Source organism: Vespa crabro, chromosome 4 (assembly GCF_910589235.1).
Source record: "Vespa crabro chromosome 4, iyVesCrab1.2, whole genome shotgun sequence".
Lineage (NCBI taxonomy): Eukaryota > Metazoa > Arthropoda > Insecta > Hymenoptera > Vespidae > Vespa > Vespa crabro.
Window position 1 is genome coordinate 3,963,745 of NC_060958.1, and position 17,288 is coordinate 3,981,032.

The window sequence follows — 17,288 nt, forward strand, 5'->3', positions numbered from 1 at the left end:
TTATGTTCCTTCTATAATATACCAGCGAAGAAAAATGTTGCCTATAATTTCGATAGCCGATCGTCCTTCGAAATCTACTTATTCTCTCTCTCTCTTTCTCTCTCTTATTCTTTTTCTTTTTCTTTTCTTTTTTGTTCTTCAAATTTTATATAATACTTTCTTTTGTTTTTCGGAAAAACTATACACAACATAATAATTACGAGATAATACGAAATAGCGATTCACGATGACGTTTGTGCTGATATTTTTTTTAAGATATTCTCCATCTCTCGACAGATGTCTGCGAATACGTTTTCATCATCATTCTCGGCATTTATCACAACGAGTTTTTTCTTGTAATGACGTAATATGGGTTTATTCATCTTGTGAAAAATTCTTATGCGTTCTTTAAGCTTCTCCTCGCTCTCCTCGAGTCTTTCAGTCATCGTTACTGCCTTAGCCATTGCTCTGTCACGTAGTACTGAATTCCTCGCTGATAAATAGATCAACAGATCGAATGGTTTCACCTATCGATGTACAGATTTATCGATGTAACGGATTAATACGATTAAATGTTGAAAATCTTGATCGTTTGATGATCGATTTAAGAATCGATTCAAGATAATAAAGTCAATCGTATCGAAAGTAATACCTGTCTTTCAAACATTTTTCCCTGCTCCTTTTCACGCGGGAATCCCGTTAGAAAAAATCCTTTTGCTGTGTTAAAATGCTTTAGCATCTTCGTTTTAATTAGTTCTATTAAAACGTCGGCTGGTACTAATCGACCTTGAGACATATATCTCGCTAAAACGACTCCTTTTACTGATCTCGTGTGAACCTCGTCGCGAAGTATTTCAGAACTTGATATAATTAGCCAGTGAAATTTTTCTAACACTTTTTTCGATTGGGTAGCTAAAAGAAAAAATTATTATTTATACATTACGGTATAGGAAAAGAACGGAGTTAATCACAATGATACTAACACTTTCCTGAACCTGGTCCACCGATCAGGCATATCATTGGTAAATTAGCCTCTCTAACAGCCGATGCATCAATTCCGGTCTCTTTCGGAAGAATATCCTCTAAGGGATCCCTCGGTCTAAGGCAATTGCCCATAATATTGCACTTTTCGGATGAGAAACTTCCTTATAACGCGTTTATCTTTCCTGTATCAATAAATAATTTTATAGGTTTGAATAAAATGACAGATCGATGAACGTGAAGTATGTTACATAAGATTTTCTTTATAACACGATACTCGCAAAAAGTATTGTATTGATATTATTTTATGATATTGTTGGATGTTACATGCTCGAAGGTCGGACGTTTCTTTTTCTTTTATACCTACGGTCGGTAAAACAGAATTATAACGCATACGCAAGATGAATCATTTGGATTACCATTGGTTGATACGTATTTGTCAAAAGCTATATTATCGATATTTACAATCGCGAGAAAATTCGCAAATTGCGTGCGACGATATTAGGCTTCAATTAGTGATATATTAACAATAAGTTTAAATATAATACTAATATATTAATTATGCCATGCATTTCATTATTAATCATGAATCAATGATCTTTTAAATAGAATTACAAATAGAAATAAATCAAATCATGATATGCTACTATGAAGTTAGGAAGATACACTTTTTAGACTTACAAGTTAAATATAACATGAAAGGCGTATAAAATATTGAGTAAACGATATTTTAAATGAATACGAATCAGGAATAAAATACTTTTTCATGAAAAGTGAACAGTCGTCGGATTTGTAATGTCTTCTTACTAAAAAAGGGAAAAGTTTAAAAAATAAAAGAAAAAAAATTCAAAAATGAGGTTACAAATATATTGCCTTTACAAAATGTTGTCCATTTTAGAAAAACATATATTTCGCAATGAATTCCTTGCAAGCAAACTTTTACCAATGAAGTTATCGAAGAGAGAAGGTTCAAATGATTGTCTACCTCGAGATCGAAGCGAATTACATTGCATATACAAGTGTCGCGTTGCCATAATCGGGTTAGGAGGTGTTGGAAAATCTTTGGCGCATTTGTTGAAAATGTTTCCTGGTACATTGACGGAGCTTCGACTGTTGAATAGAAGCGATCCTTCAGGAATAATCGAAGAATTAAATCACATACCTACAAAACTTCCTATTTTTGGTATGTGCGGAATGGAAAATCTTTGCAAAGGTCTAAAAGATGTTGACATTGTGGTGATATCGGCTGGTTACTCGAGAAAGACTGATGATTCATTACGAGAAGATCTTTTCTCGGTCCGTATGTTGAAAAATAAATAAATCGAATGAAATGTATGATTATATTCCTATATTGATTTCATAGGACAACGCAAAGATTTGTGCGAACATATGTAAGGCCTGTTCCGAAGCTTGTCCTACAGCATTAATAGCAATAATTGCGAATCCGATAGATACCTTGGTACCTTTAGCTGCGCATATTTTAAAAAAACATGGCTCCTACAATCCAGCAAAATTATTCGGAGTCTGCGAATTGGATCATTTGAGAGCGCGACATTACTTCGCCGAATTAATTTGTGTGGATCCAAAGTGGACTTATGTTCCCGTTGTAGGTGGTCATGGGGAGCACACTACAGTCCCATTGTTCTCAAGATGTCGGCCTAACATAGAGTTGACACCGGAGGAGATGATGAATCTCACCAAGGCTGTTAGAATAGCCGGGAAAAATATCGTGAAGGTAATTAACTCTCTTAGTTTATTACTTATTTCTTGGGATTTTATAAAAAGAAAAGGAAAAAAAAAAAATATATGTATGAAGATAAAAAGAATCTATTGAAAGAATAATCTTTTTATCTTTAACGATCTTTCCTTACAAATGCGATGATTAATAAGTGGTGTATTGGCGCCAGCCTTGAAGCTTTCATAATCGATACCGGTAATGCGATGAAGTTATAACGATCGTTTCGAATCACATATCCATCGATCATTATTCATAACCTTGATATTCGAGCGAGATAATAACGTTTTTGTTATTGATGGTAATGAAAATGTTTCTTGACCGTGAGATCTTTTTTATAGTTTCTAACAAACGTTATTGATATTTCAGATGAAAAAATCAAGTAGCACATACTCCATGGCTTCAGCAGCCATGTATTTCATTCACAAACTTGCCCGTGCCATTCACCACGAGCCAAATATAGTTATTTCCGCATATACGGAATCTCGCGTGACCGGGGCTCATTTTTTTTCAAACGAATTGTTACTTGGGCCAGCTGGGATCGATAAAAATTTGGGTTTCGGCAGAGTTAATGTATTCGAGCAAAAACTTATCGACGATGCGGTCAAGGTCCTACGGAAGCAAGTCGATATGGTAAAAGAGTTCATTGATAAATTCGACGTTTAAAATGAATCGTAAAGTTAATTCTCATCGTTTTTCTTTGAAGAAAAAGAAATCTAAGAAAATCAATGGATTAATTGTTCTCCTTCGCTTTTCTTCTTTTTGTTTTTTTCCACATTGTTCAAGCATGAATTATTAACAAATAATCGTCCGAATATATCTATTTCTATGAATCAAAACGGTGTCCTAGCGATGATTATAATACTATTCAATGAACTTTGTGTATTTTTATTTAGAATAGCATTTATCATTTAGGTCGTAATAAGAATCGAAACTTATAATTCCGTTTACGAGCATAAAACGTACGACAAAGTTAATGATTTGCGTTCCGTCGTCATACCACCTATCAAACGAGCAATTCACTCGCTGCTTGGATTTTCAAATGAGATAAGAGTTAGAAATGATTTCCACGTCGGTACACCGGACTCGATGTACTACTAACGTACGTATAACGTTAAAAGCGGAGGCGTGACATACGCAACGGTTCGGTTATGTTGTAAATTAGTCATATGCCAATAAGCGCTTAAATTACACCTAGTTCTTAGGCCAAAACAAATTAGATGGAAACGTCACGATCTTTAGTTATCTTGCTTGATCGATGAAAAGACACTACAATTATTGGAAAGTCACGTTTTCTCAGTTTGTTCTTCTTTTTTTCTTGTTTTATTTTTATTTGATAATTTCATACGTTTTTTCACAAGAAAAATATTTTTCAACTCGAATTTATTGCAAATGCCGGTCATATTGATTTCTAAGTTAACGATCTATAAACCTGAAGAGATTAGAATAACGCAGTAGATTTTATATCTTGAAATATGATCGAATTAGCAATATTTTAGATCAATTGTGGAAAGTTGACACGCATGACCGACGATCAGTATAAAAAACCGACAGGTTAACAAGGTCGAACGCGAAATATCGCGTAAATCTTCGACGTAAAAATGACGTAAAGCGGGATTAGAAGGAAGCGAGATAGAATTTGAATAAGATTAGGACGACAAGCAGAACTATATTTTCATTGATATTGTAATGCTTTGCTTTGGTGTACGTCGAATGATAATGCGAATGAGAATCGTTAAGCTAATCGTTATACGCTCGTCGATTCGTAAAGTTACCATCGTCATAATCATCAAAAGCTACAATTAAAGGTTCTCGGTTTATTTGTATTAAATTTTCATGAAATACAACTTCTTAGAATTGGACAAATGTTAGGCAGTCGAATTTCATCGAAGAAGTCGAAGTACAGTTTCTTGCTCTCTGCCTCTCTTTCATTTTCTCTCTTTTTACATATACTCTATCTCTTTCTATCTTTATAAGACAAAATCAAGATAATAACGCGATCACGATTAGCCGTGAGCCACTAGTATCGTGCATTAGATACCTGGAAACTAACGATCGCAAAATACTTTTAGAGATTAATTTCAAAGTACCGATAAGCGAGTTAGCGAACCAGTTTTGAATGTTTCGATTGGAACGCTCTGTGACTCGTCGAGAAACCTTATTTCGCTAGGATTAACGATCACTATGCATGGACAAAAATTTATCTTTATCGGGAATATCGAAAGGAGATGCCGAAAGAGGCGAAGAGCTCGATCATCATTGTCGTCTTGGTCATTTTGGTCGTCGTAGATGCTTGAAACCTTCGAGATCTCTCATTGCTCTACACTCTCTTACTTAGATATATGTATACATTTAATTCTATACATTTACGATTTTCAACGTCGCATATCTCGAATATTTCAAATTACGTCCTTCGAACCGATCCATTTATATTACTCGATTCCTCGATACTAACGCGTTTCTGTTTTCGATCTTCCTCTCTCTTCAGGAAGATGCCGTGCGATAATTTTCTTTTGTGCTATATCGAGTAGCTATATCAAGGTAATGGAGATGGTTGGTCCTAAGGCATAATAGATATAATTTTCTCTATTTCTCTTTCTCTCGTTCTACGTACGCGCATCCATCGCATCGATCCATTTATTCGAGCCACTCCTTCTGTTCGATGTATCACCGTGCGTTCGATGCTGATGCAACTTTATTAATGACATTAAACAGCGCTAGACCTACTCCCGTTCGAGAGAAGAAATAGACAAAGAGAGAGAGAGAGAGAGAGAGAGAGAGAGAGAGAGAGAGAGAGAGAGAGAGAAAGAGAGAGAGAGAGAGAGAGAGAGAGAAATAGGAACGCATCGGAGAAGAATGACTTCGTTCGTATATTTCCTTTTTCAAGTAGAAAAACGAATGAATGTTTGCACTAACAATCTCTAAATTATAGATTAAGGAGTCATCGAGTTCTTTATCAAATTCGCTAATTTCGAAAAGTCAACTCACGGGGTGGTCCGAAGAGACGAAGGCTTCGAACCAGATTTTCAGGTCGCGATCGTAAAGAGTTAATCGGAATTCGCGATTTTCAGAATTTCGCATCGAAGAAGTATTTTTAACAGATCGCTCATACTCTAATATTAAACCACGACCGGCCGGTCGAGTGGACGTAGAACGGATTCCGGCGATAAGTCCTTCTCGAGATGCCATTAGAGAGCTGGACTATACGGCGCTTATTTCTCTATGGCTTAATAAATAACAGTCTCGAATCTCGAGAAAGAAAGAGAATAAAAAAGGGAGGGGGCAGAGAAAGAGAAAAGAAAAAAGAAAAGAAAGAAAGAAACAAAAAAAACCACCATAAAAGAACTGGAGCAAAGAGTGTCATACTGTTCCTTGTTTCCCGAGCTACTTGGATTTGATATGAGAGGGAACAAAGAAGTAGGACATGCTCGAGATTTCGAGATTATCTTCAAATCCATGACAATGTTCTGTCAATTGTTTAGTTATTTTCTTTCTTTTTCTTTTTTTTCCTTTTATTTTTTGTTTTCTTTTTTTCTTTGTTCTCTCCTCTTAACGACTATCTAATTGATCGTTTCGATCGAGTGAGACAACATACCTATTTTCGCATACGACTAACGCTAAACTTTTTTCACCTTGGCATAATTATGGTTCGGCCGTGTGCGAGTTATTCCACGTCCATATCCATCGATCCTTGCCTTTGCGCAGGGCGACGCTGACCCGACATTAATGATCCTAATGAATCGTGTCATCGAGTCGTTGACACTATGAATGGAGGTAGCAAAAAACGGAAGTTATCTCTGCGCTTTATTCGATTATCATGGTGTAATGCCTATAACACGACTATAAATATGCTTGCGCCTTCATTTTTCCTTTCATGTCGAAGACGAAGAGATAGATCGATCTTCCCTTTTATCGATTTCCCTCCCTCCCTCTTTCTCGCTCTTTCTCTCTCTCTCTCTCTCTCTCTTTTTCTCTTTCTCTCTCTCTTTCTCTCCCAATATCTTAATGAACAAGATTTTACAAATTATTCGAAAAAAAGTTTTCAATCCCGATACGAAGAGGAAATATGCACGTTCGAATGACTTCTAGGAATGCAGCAATTTAACTTGGCGCAGTTAATTCCATCTCAGTCGGTACGTCGATAATTTGTTCCAGAGCTTGTTGCTCTGCTGCTACGTTGACGAAAGATGACCCCCGTTGATCTTCATATTTTCTGCAACGAGATTTCCTAACGTCGATCGAAATCGTTTTCCTCTTTTGCTTCAACAAAATGTGCTCAGCTAAGCATCTTTTATGGTTCAAATATTAATTTTTCTTTTTCTTTCCTCTCTCTCTCTCTCTCTCTTTCTCTCTGTTTTTTTTCTTTTTTTTTTTTATTCCAACGAATTCTTCCAACGAAGGATAAACTCATCAATCATCTTATATCTCCCAATGAAACTTCTTAACGGCGTTCGAACTCACATGTTGTTTTTGTTTTCATTTAGCTTTTTATAAATTTCGAATGGTTGGTATACTTCAGATTTTCATTTTTCTATACCAACGAAGTCTTCCAACAAACATAGTACTCGTTGCTCGAATCTTATTCGGATAAACATTCACTAATTTTAGTCCCATAATCCACGAGCCGTGAGCTAAAACGTAGATCCAGAGATTACATCAACGTTTCCGGATCGAGAGGAAAGCAGACAGGATGATTCGATCGTATCCATTTGTTGAAAAGTGCTTTCTTATGATGAGAAAAGTAAAAAGAAAAATAAAAGAAAAAGAAAAGATAAGAAAACAATGAAATAAATAAAAGAAGAAAAGAATAAAAGAAAAAAGGAAAAAGAAATGAAACGTGAGGAGTAAGCGATCGTAACAAAAATTTCCTCGTTATAAGAAGATGACTGCAACGCGTTATCCTGGTCATCGGATCCCTAGTCAATGATCTCTCATCCTTAAGGTGATGGCCATAATTCTACCGATATTGAAGAAGAGCCTGAAAAGAAAAAGAAAATGAAGACAGAAAAAAGGAGAAAAAAATGAAAAAGATAAGAAAACCACATTTTCAAGCGAACGACGATTCTTAAGTGTCACGTTATAATCAATCCATTGCCCATTGTCTCATCCGAGTAAAGAGACACGAAGAAAGTTAGATGTATATGTATGTGCTTGTGGAGTCAAGGGGGAGGGGAGGGGAAAACCGAAAGAAAAGAATTTTATTATAACTATCATAGGTGCATTTCTAGTTCCCAGTGTTAGACAGTATAGTAATCAGAAACGTCTCGTTGCCAGGTGACAGTGGCGTCGTGACAGTGGCGCCTTAAGCCACGTTCATACCGCACTCCTCGTTCGGAGTGCTCGCCGCAAGTATAAAGTTGCTCCTCCATCGAGGGGAGCCGTCAGTTCTAAACGACACCTCTGGAAAGTACGCCGGAAGAATACGCCTCCCTGTCTCTCTCTCTCTCTCTCTCTCTCTCTCTCTCTCTCTCTCTCTCTCTTTCCCTCTTTCTCTCTCTCTCTCTCTCTCTCTCTCTCTTTCTCTCACTCTCTTTCTCTCTCTCTCTCCTTCCTTTCTTTAAAAAAATTACACACATACAGACACGGACACAGATACGTGACGTTACACATTAAACATTTTCCTTCCTATTTCATTAAAAGATTTCATTCCTTCGTTTAAATCAGTTCGTTCCGTGTTTTTGATCATTATTAAAATAAATTCGCGAGGAACAATATGTTATTGTTCACTTTCGAAATTAGTTAAGAAAAAAGTGATTCGATGATCAGTCAAATGCGTAAGAGTTGATGGTGAACGTGCCAATTTTCGGAGGGACAATCCTCAACATTACCAATCCCACGTATCTACTATTCCAATCGATATCAGCTCTTAGTAGATGAGCTCTTAAATGAGAAGTTTCGACGAACGAGAAGTGGAGACGAACACCGCAAAACCCGTCGTGTGACGTGCGAATGCGTGAAAACCGCGTGACAGGATGATATCCATCTAGTACTTTGATTTGCATCGAATCGTTTCTACGGTGTCACCGGTGTTGTTGCGGCTCGATGCAACAGGTTATTTCTTCGAAATACATATGTCACGGTATTACTGCATTTCCACAATCGTCTCTACACGAAAAAGTGTTAATTAAAATAATTCGCATATACGCGAATACGATTTTTGTTTAATTCGATTTATGTATATATTAATCGTGTCGCGTGACATATCGTAAAATACTTTTTTGTGCCGTTCCATAAATTCGTAGGTATTTCTTTTTTTTTCTATTTTATTTTTTATATTTTTTATTTCTTTTTTATTTCTTTCATTAATATACACATGCACATACGAGCTAACGTAACGTAGGTAGGTAGTTTATGATTAGAAGGAAGAATAGTATCTATCTCTCTCGTTTCTCTTCTCTCGCTCTCTCTTCTGTTCCAATGTCGTCTTCAAACTTGATCTATTTTTTACACTCGACCTTGACTTTGCAATCTCGAGAGTTTCGGGCACCGAGTATTCTTCCTCACAAAGGGAAGATCCAACTCGACTTTGTGGGTTATCGTATCGCGGTAAAATGAGTATATGCCGAATCGACGGCACCGATCAAAAGCTTTCTCGCGAGTACATTCATTGCACGGATCGAACGATATCTTATCCGTGTGGCGATTGCACGCCACGAATCGCCTTTTTCTTTTTAAAAGAGCCGAGTACGAGGCATATACACACACACATATATATATATGAACATGTTAACTCAGCTAACGTATACATAGGAAACTTATTAATAGTTCTCGACGTCGCGCTCAACGGATAATCATAAAAATAAACGGCATTTTAGTCGTCTTGTTGAGAGGATTCTCTTTCTCTCTCTCTCTCTCTCTCTTTCCCTCTCTATCTTTCTCTCTCTTTAACATGATTCGTTGCGTTTGCACATTAGAAAATTGTTGAGAAACGACGATACAAACTTTCGACGGGAACACCAAAGATAAAAGCATTCTTGCAATTAATATCAAAGATCGGGAAATAACAATAATAAATTAAGAAGATATTAAATAGCTAAGTCAATTAAAAATTTTCTCACGTCGCTAGTCGGAAAGTTCTCTCCTCTTCTCCGTTCATTTCGGTTTACCAGTTGGCACACTATGTTGCGTGTATGTACCAAGATAGACGGTTTAATTAATTTACAATCTGTTTTGATACGCGTGCTTCGCAGCTAATATCCGCGTAACGAAGTGTAATTTTACGTGCGTTCGTCACGCGCTTAACATATGTAGACGTAGATACGCGTATACATATACATATATATATATATATATATATATATATATATATATATATATGTATACACACATTGGCAACAGGATGAATGGAAAGGAAGAGAAAGACGAAAGATTTTAATCGAGCTCACGTGAGCCAACTAATTATCGTCCGAACTTCTATTAAAAGTATGCAAATCATCGATAAATAATAATAGAGGAGGAAGTAAGTACATACTCGTATGTTTAATATTGAGATGTTCGAACGTATGCCAAATACACGATTTAATTCTTTCCTTTCCCGTTGCTCGAGTTATTACCTCGTATGTTCAGGCTGTATTAGAATTAGTTGATTCTAAGGCCCGCTGACAACTGGAGCATGAAAAAGCGTTAGACGCGTGCGCTATGTAACGCACCCGCAAGTTGGTATATGCACGCAATAACAAACGACAATCCCGACACGAACGAAGGGAGACATACGGTACGATCGAGGAATCTCGATCGCACAAAAGGAGGATCACGTGATCGAGATCTCTCGATCCACGAAGAACGAATTCTTCGCAATGCATCACCTCCATGACCTACTAATAAACGTATACTACAAATAAATTACCCACGAAACTGCAGCGACGTTTACGCAGATTTCTTATCTCGACATTTCTTATCTCACGAATAGTATATATACATATATATATATATATATATATATACATATATATATATATATATATATATATATATATATATATATAGTAGAATAGGTTAACTTTTATCTTTACTATCCGGCCTATCGTCGCTTGAGTTTCCCCTGTGCCTCCGAATATTCATAATCGTTTTTGTTAAGGAGCAGCCGGTGTCGCTGTGAACTCGAAAAAGATTTTAAAAAGAAAAACAAAAAACGAAAGAAAAAGAAAATAAAAAGGTAAAAAAGAAACAAATTCTTCCGAATACTCGACGAACGCGAGAATTGAGATCGAAAGGAATGTGATGTGATAATTCACGAGTTATTTCGATATTTTTATCGATGGATATCATTTGATATAATCTTCAAGAATCTAAAGAAGAAAAATTATCGAGAAAGGATGGATCGTGATTGAATTTGAAAAGAAAGTTTTCTTGTTTTTTCTTCTTCTTCTACCCCTACTTCTACTATTACTACTACTATTACTACTACTACTACTACTACTATTACTACTACTATTATTACTACTACTATTACTACTACTACTACTACTACTACTACTATTACTACTACTACTACTACTACTACTACTACTACTACTACTACTACTACTACTACTACTACTACTACTACTACTACTACTTCTTCTTCTGCTGCTGCTTCATCGTCGTCATCATCCTGTCGTCCATCGTCGAAGATGCAGCGACTACTCGGACTATTCTCTTCTCTTCTCCTAACTTTAACGGTAAGTTATGCATTCGCGGCACACTAAAGGTATCGAGCTTTGATTTATTGCACCATTAAGGTACTCTTCGTTCGTCCCCTTATGACATCAGTGCCAATATCATATATCAAGCGAATGATCATGAAACTTGCCATGTCGATGTCTAACTCTACATATTTTTTCTCTATGTACTCTATATTTCTTTCTTTCCTTCTTTTCTTCGTCTTTCCTTCTTTTCTTCGCACATACATACAGGATAATAATATTAGAAACTTCTCGTCTATCGTCTATAGATAATAAATAAAAAATCTCAAATAATAAATAAAAGAATTTTCTTTGCTTTTCATTCTCATCTTTATTACGTAAAAAAGGAATGTTCATTATAAGTAGCTAACAAAAAGAAAGAGAAAGAAAGAGAGAGAGAAAATGAGAGAAAAAGATAGATTTCCTCATTTTTTCATCATTTAACTCCTCTCGATCTATCTTAGCATGTTCATACGTTCGTTATACTTTTTTCGGACGAGCAGTAAAATCGCATTCGCATTCGCTTCGACTATAAAAGCTGCCGTTATTGCGACCCGTAACACGATCCTCGTTTTATGAAAGAGAGAATTAAATGAGAGAGAGAAAGAGAGAGAGAAAGAGAGAGAGAGAGAGAGAGAGAGAGAGAGAGAGAGAGAGAAGAGAAAGTTGAAACAGAACGAAAGAAAGACAGAAAGAGAAAGGGTACACTTACCAAAAATAGCCATACGACGATCAGACCCGTGTGTCACGGTCAAATATTATAATTTGTAAGCTTCTCGAAAATCTTGCTCGGTCGTTCTTTTTTTCTACCACATCACGACGACGTCCAAAGAGCAGACTCGTCGAAAGACAAATTACAGGACCCACGTTGCCAGTGGTTGGTCTTCCTCTCTCTTTCTCTTTCACTCTTACTTACACGTTTTACACGGCTTACTTGACGCTTAAAGCGCCATGCCATATTTACTTCGTTACTCTTCCAAAGCGTACTGGAAAGTATTCTTTCTCTATCTCTGTCTCTCTCTCTCTTTTTCTTTTACGATAAGATCTTTTCCTTCTACTTTTTTCTTGTCCTTCCTCATACTTCTGTATTTCTTTCCTTCTATTTTTCTTTTTTTTCTACTTGGTTTCTTACTCTCTCGCGAAATAATCCTCAACGATGGCTTCTCTTTTACCAGCCAATAAAAAGAATCACGGGGCAAGATAGTATGTTTTTTTCATTTTTTGATGATAAGAAGCTTTCTCTCTCTCTCTCTCTCTCTCTCTCTTGTCCTCCCTCTCTTTCTCTTCCTCCCCCTCTCTCTCTCTCTTTCTCTCTGACACAAGAAGATTTATCCAGAAAGTTCTACATCGTGTGGAACGCGTTCCCGTGGCTAAATGTTACGAGTAATGCGTATTCTTAGACACCGACGTTGTATTGGCAGGAACTCTCATACTTTTTTTTAAAGAAAAGAGAGATAGAGAAAGCGGATGAAAAAATGAGTGAGCGAGATAAAAACAGAACGAGACAGAAAGGGACAGAGAGAATCAGAGAGAGACCCACAAACACAATCACACATATAAAAGCATAAAAAGAATATTTTGAAAGATAGAAAGAAACATTTTTTCCGTTGAGTAAATCAGAGCGTGGGCAAACGGCGACGCACCTGTTTCGAACGAGACTATCCAAACAGTAGCGTTCTCGATATGGAGCACTCAATGTTCAGTTTTAAGCACGTGCAACGAGATAAGCGGTTTTGCACGTAATGCATTCCGGGCCCAATTAAAACGTGTCTATTTTGCATGCTTACCTTTTACTTCTATTTAAAAGAAAGGATTCTTAAACACGTTTTATCCCAATAGCTTTTTCTTATTGTTCCTTTTTTATTCGTTTTTTTCTTTTTTTTTTAAAACTTTCCTCTCGAAATTACCGCGTCGGATCATTTTCATTTTGCACGTTAAACGTTCCCGTTCGCGTCTCGGTCAATGTTAAAAGGCATATTGAATTTGCCGCAAGATTATGCGCTGGTCTTTTCTCTCGCTCTCTCTCTCTCTCTCTTTCTTTCTCTCTTTTTCTCTTTATTAAACACATACATATGCATGTACAAAGATTTTTTTTTTATATTTCTTGTTTAAAAGATATTATCATACATACTGGAACGTCGATTTCATCCGATTAGTTCTTCCAGGAAACGGAACTCACATTGATTTAATTGCTAGAAGTATCCCTTTCATAGACATCAGATCGATATTTCGAACCTTCTTTCAAAACATCAATATTATTCTAATTGAAGAGAAAGAGATAGAATGAGAGATCGACGTCGATCCAATACGAAACTCTTCAACATTTTTTTGACTTACCAATCGATGGAGCTTCCGATCCATCGATCGAATAAAAACTGCGCCCAAAGAGACACTCCTCCTTTTTCCGTTGGATTAACGGCTGGAACATGGTGTATGAACTTGAACGTCGACTTATCTGTCACACGGGGCAAGATGCTTTCATGTTAATTGTATGAATATCGCATGAGCAAACTTTGGCTATGCACCTTTCTTTGATATAATATAATGTATGTATGTATATGTGTATATATATATATATATATATGTACTTATATATACATATACTATATATACATATACATATATATATATATATATATATATATATATATATATAGAAAGAGAGAGAGAGAGAGAGGGAGAGAGAGAGAGACAAAGGAACGATTGGTACTTTTATGATTTGTCCTAACTTTTATTATTACTCCTACGAGAAGAACTTTATAATTGAGATTACGAAAGAAGAGAGGCATACATACTTTGTACATTATAGAGTATATACATAATATACATACATACATATATATATATATATATATATATATATATATATATATATATATTCACATATATACATGGAGAAAGGAGAAGACAAGCGGAATGTATCTTTAGATATAACCCAATCCGACGTGGAAAGAAATATAAGGGGAAGGCAAGAAGAATAAAAATGAGAAGAGAAAGAGAGAGAGAGAGAGAGAGAGAGAGAGAGAGAGAGAGAGAGAGAGAAAATAAAAAAGAAAAAGTTAAAATAACAAAGTGAACTGATCTCGCTTTCTCATAAATATGCAACGAGCCTGTCGTAAGAATGCACAGGCCAATTATGCACGCTCCCGAAGCTGACTTTATTTTTGGCACCTTCTCAGAAGAAAAAGGGAAAGAAGGATGGAAGAGGTACGAGGAAATATGGGGTGGGTAGAGATACAAGGGAAAAATGAGAAAGAGAAAAAGAGGAGCGACAAAAGATAAAAAGAAAGAAAAGAATAAAAAAATGAAAAAATAGTAAAAAGATAAAGAAAAATTTCTTCGTTTCTCTTTTGCGATCCACTTCAATTTACCTCAACACGTTCGATGATGAGCAATTTTCGATAGGACGTAATAGCCGTAATAGCCAGTTTAATGCTGCCGCTCTTGCTCGTCGTCTTCTGCCGGAAGAACGGTACCGCTTTTGACGTCGGCCAGACGAAAACTCGAAAGATCTCTTCCTTGTCCTTCTAAATTTGCCTCGTGTTATACGAAACACATATATACATATCTATGTGTGTACGTATATGTGTATAAGTACAAAAGAAAGAAAGAAAAAGAGACACCGAGGCTCTTATTACTATCGGCTTTGCACCATGCGAGAAGCTTTTACTCGGACGTTTATCCATTTCGCGGGAAAACATCATCGGGTTGTAATGCTTATCGAAACGTTACGCTCGTAGTCAAGCCTTAAAATTCGCTATGGTGTTGTTTTATTTTCTTATTTTTAACTACGTTGTAGAATAGATGTTTTACATGCACTGAGTATATACATATACCTATGTATATACACGTGTGTATATATAATGAGTCAATAATTATATATAACTCTTTACTCTCTCCTCAGGATGAAGTAATTTGAAATTAAATTATGCAATTGCATTGGATTAAAATTTATGTTTAATTACGTTTGAATAATAATTATTTATCCACTACGCGTGGATCCATACTACGACCTCTTTCCTAGAATATCATGTGTTGAAAATAATAAAAAAGAAAATAATAATCTGTAAAAATGAGAGCAAAATAAACAGAACATTATACATTTTCTCTTGATTATTTCGTAATAGAAATGAACGAGGCACTACCTGGACTATGTGCATCCGGATGAAGATAATAAAGAAAAAAGTAACAAGAGATGCTTATCACGGATGCACCGTGAAAAAGCGTTTGAAACAGGCGTGCCCTGAATCGCATCCTTCCTTTTATGCACGATCGAATCTGTGTGTCACGATCGAAGGAACTAAGCTATCAGGGTATTTAGTTTTTATACAGAAACGTTCCGACGTTTATCGTGAACGAGATTGTTATCGACTTTGTAAAACGTTATAATGTAACGCGATACTTTTGAAATTATTCTTAACGCGTCCTTTTAAAAAATCGTCCTATCGAAAATGTTTTCTTTCTTTTTTCTTCTTTTTCTTTTGGTTGACTTTAAAGAACGATATTATTAATATACGATTTATTACAGTTCTCGGTGATTTCAATCGAGTGCCACCTGATCGATGGGATCTTTACGGAACCGACTTTAGAGCCAGGCTATAATCTTGTTACTACCATTCCACGGGGTGCAGTGGCATTGAACGTGACCGAGTTACGTCATACGCAAAATTATTTGGGTGAGTTAACGGTATTACAATTTATAAACTTATATTTATCTTCTCACAATCGTAAAATATTTTAACTTTTGCTTTCGTCCTGAACTCGATTTATGAATTAATCCGCTCAAGTTGATCGTTCCTTTCACGAACACCAAATACTCATTGCATGTAACTTGATGATTCTAATAGGGTCAAGGGGTGTGGTTGACGCTTAACGAGTAAGCAAGGTAATACCTTATACTGGCCTCTTACCATAAATGAAGTATAAATCATAGTTTAAATGTAATCCTCTCTTTACGATCGTTTGAGCTAAGTAACGACAAAACGACATCATTTCATCGGTAATGTTGCATCGTTTTACGTGTGATGTAAGTCATGATACACAGATTTTCTATTAAAATTTTTCTTTTAAGTTTCTTTTCCTTATCATCGAATTAAAGACCGAAAAATGGTTATTGTCAAAAGAGTAAAAGAGGAAGAAATAAGAAAAAAAGTATCTATATCGGGGAGACTATTTCTTTATTATCCTATCTTGAGATCTCAAATATCTCATCGTAGCTCGTCAAACGCCTCGACGTGTCGTCGCACATTTTAACGTCGTGTATCATGTAATCCAATCCCCTTCTCGTCGACAAGCAGAACAGTAGACAACGGCTTCGTGTGTATCGCTAAATTGGATGCAGTAGTTCGTGTCACGTGGATTACATAAATCTTACGATCGTAGTCGTCGAGCTTCGATTTTGTTCTTCGTTTATCGTTCGAGATCGTTGATCCCTACTTCGATGACTCTTTCTCTCTCTCTCTCTCTCTCTCTCTCTCTCTCTCTCTCTCTCTCTCTTTCTCACTCTCACTCTCTCTCTTTCTCGTGCGCTTATATGAAATCAAATTGGAACGTTTTACTTTTCGGAGTTTGTTCCGACGGAAAGAAAAAAACATACACATACATACAAACACAGACACAGACAGAAAAAAGGAGTAGAAACCAGAATCAGATAATAAAGCTGATAATTTATGAAATCGTTATCAGCGATCAGATTGCAAAATGGGAGTTATTTACTCAATGGCAACTACAGTATCAATTGGTCTGGCGAATACAACGCAGCTGGCACAACATTCGCATACATCCGGCAGAGCTCACAAAATTTGGAAAGTTTCTCGGCTGCAGGACCATTGCACGAGTCCATTGATGTTATGGTAAGGACCCTTTCGAAAACGATTTTACTTGTGCATGAAAAATAAGCAAAAATTCCAATAAAACGAGTCGATTCGAGC

The 17,288-nt window shown here is 36.2% G+C and overlaps 3 protein-coding genes across 7 annotated transcripts in view; 2 read left to right on the forward strand and 1 right to left on the reverse strand.

The window, feature by feature from the left end:
* On the reverse strand, positions 1-13,893 carry LOC124423958 (adenylate kinase isoenzyme 1-like). Of its 2 annotated transcripts, none has more exons than XM_046962363.1 (6): positions 13,696-13,893; positions 12,071-13,618; positions 6,328-7,673; positions 963-1,145; positions 632-891; positions 1-506 (listed from the first exon to the last, which is right to left on the reverse strand). In XM_046962363.1, the coding sequence occupies exons 4-6, from the start codon at positions 1,093-1,095 to the stop codon at positions 222-224; spliced, it is 678 nt and encodes a 225-aa protein (XP_046818319.1). In that variant the 5' UTR covers positions 1,096-1,145; positions 6,328-7,673; positions 12,071-13,618; positions 13,696-13,893; the 3' UTR covers positions 1-221. The 2 variants fall into 2 exon arrangements, with proteins under 2 accessions (XP_046818319.1, XP_046818318.1); XM_046962362.1 differs by having other exon boundaries at positions 5,310-7,673.
* LOC124423644 (malate dehydrogenase, mitochondrial-like) lies at positions 1,813-3,796 on the forward strand. Its single transcript, XM_046961607.1, has 4 exons — positions 1,813-2,256; positions 2,324-2,695; positions 3,065-3,328; positions 3,611-3,796. Exons 1-4 carry the CDS (start codon positions 1,813-1,815, stop codon positions 3,794-3,796), a joined length of 1,266 nt encoding a protein of 421 aa, XP_046817563.1.
* LOC124423954 (thrombospondin type-1 domain-containing protein 4-like) overlaps positions 8,140-17,288 on the forward strand; it is a 13,183-nt gene continuing 4,034 nt past the window's right edge. The window contains exons 1-4 of one of the 4 annotated variants that reach the window (XM_046962357.1): positions 11,223-11,355; positions 14,287-14,565; positions 15,887-16,034; positions 17,044-17,210. In XM_046962357.1, the coding sequence (XP_046818313.1) occupies positions 14,557-14,565; positions 15,887-16,034; positions 17,044-17,210 (324 nt within the window). In that variant the 5' untranslated portion in view covers positions 11,223-11,355; positions 14,287-14,556. Of the gene's footprint in view, positions 8,747-11,163; positions 11,356-14,281; positions 14,566-15,886; positions 16,035-17,043; positions 17,211-17,288 lie in introns of those variants that run through there. The other 3 variants (XM_046962356.1, XM_046962355.1, XM_046962358.1) reach the window with 3 other exon arrangements.

Coding starts and splice junctions, on each gene's coding strand:
- LOC124423958 (XM_046962363.1), bottom strand. CDS start 1,095: ATGGGCAATTGCCTTAGACCGAGGGATCCCTTAGAGGATATTCTTCCG. Junction 892..962: donor TGGACCAGGTTCAGGAAAGT/GTTAGTATCATT, acceptor TTTTTCTTTTAG/CTACCCAATCGAAAAAAGTG. Junction 507..631: donor GAAAAATGTTTGAAAGACAG/GTATTACTTTCG, acceptor GTACATCGATAG/GTGAAACCATTCGATCTGTT.
- LOC124423644 (XM_046961607.1), top strand. CDS start 1,813: ATGAGGTTACAAATATATTGCCTTTACAAAATGTTGTCCATTTTAGAA. Junction 2,257..2,323: donor TACGAGAAGATCTTTTCTCG/GTCCGTATGTTG, acceptor TTGATTTCATAG/GACAACGCAAAGATTTGTGC. Junction 3,329..3,610: donor TACGGAAGCAAGTCGATATG/GTAAAAGAGTTC, acceptor TTTATCATTTAG/GTCGTAATAAGAATCGAAAC.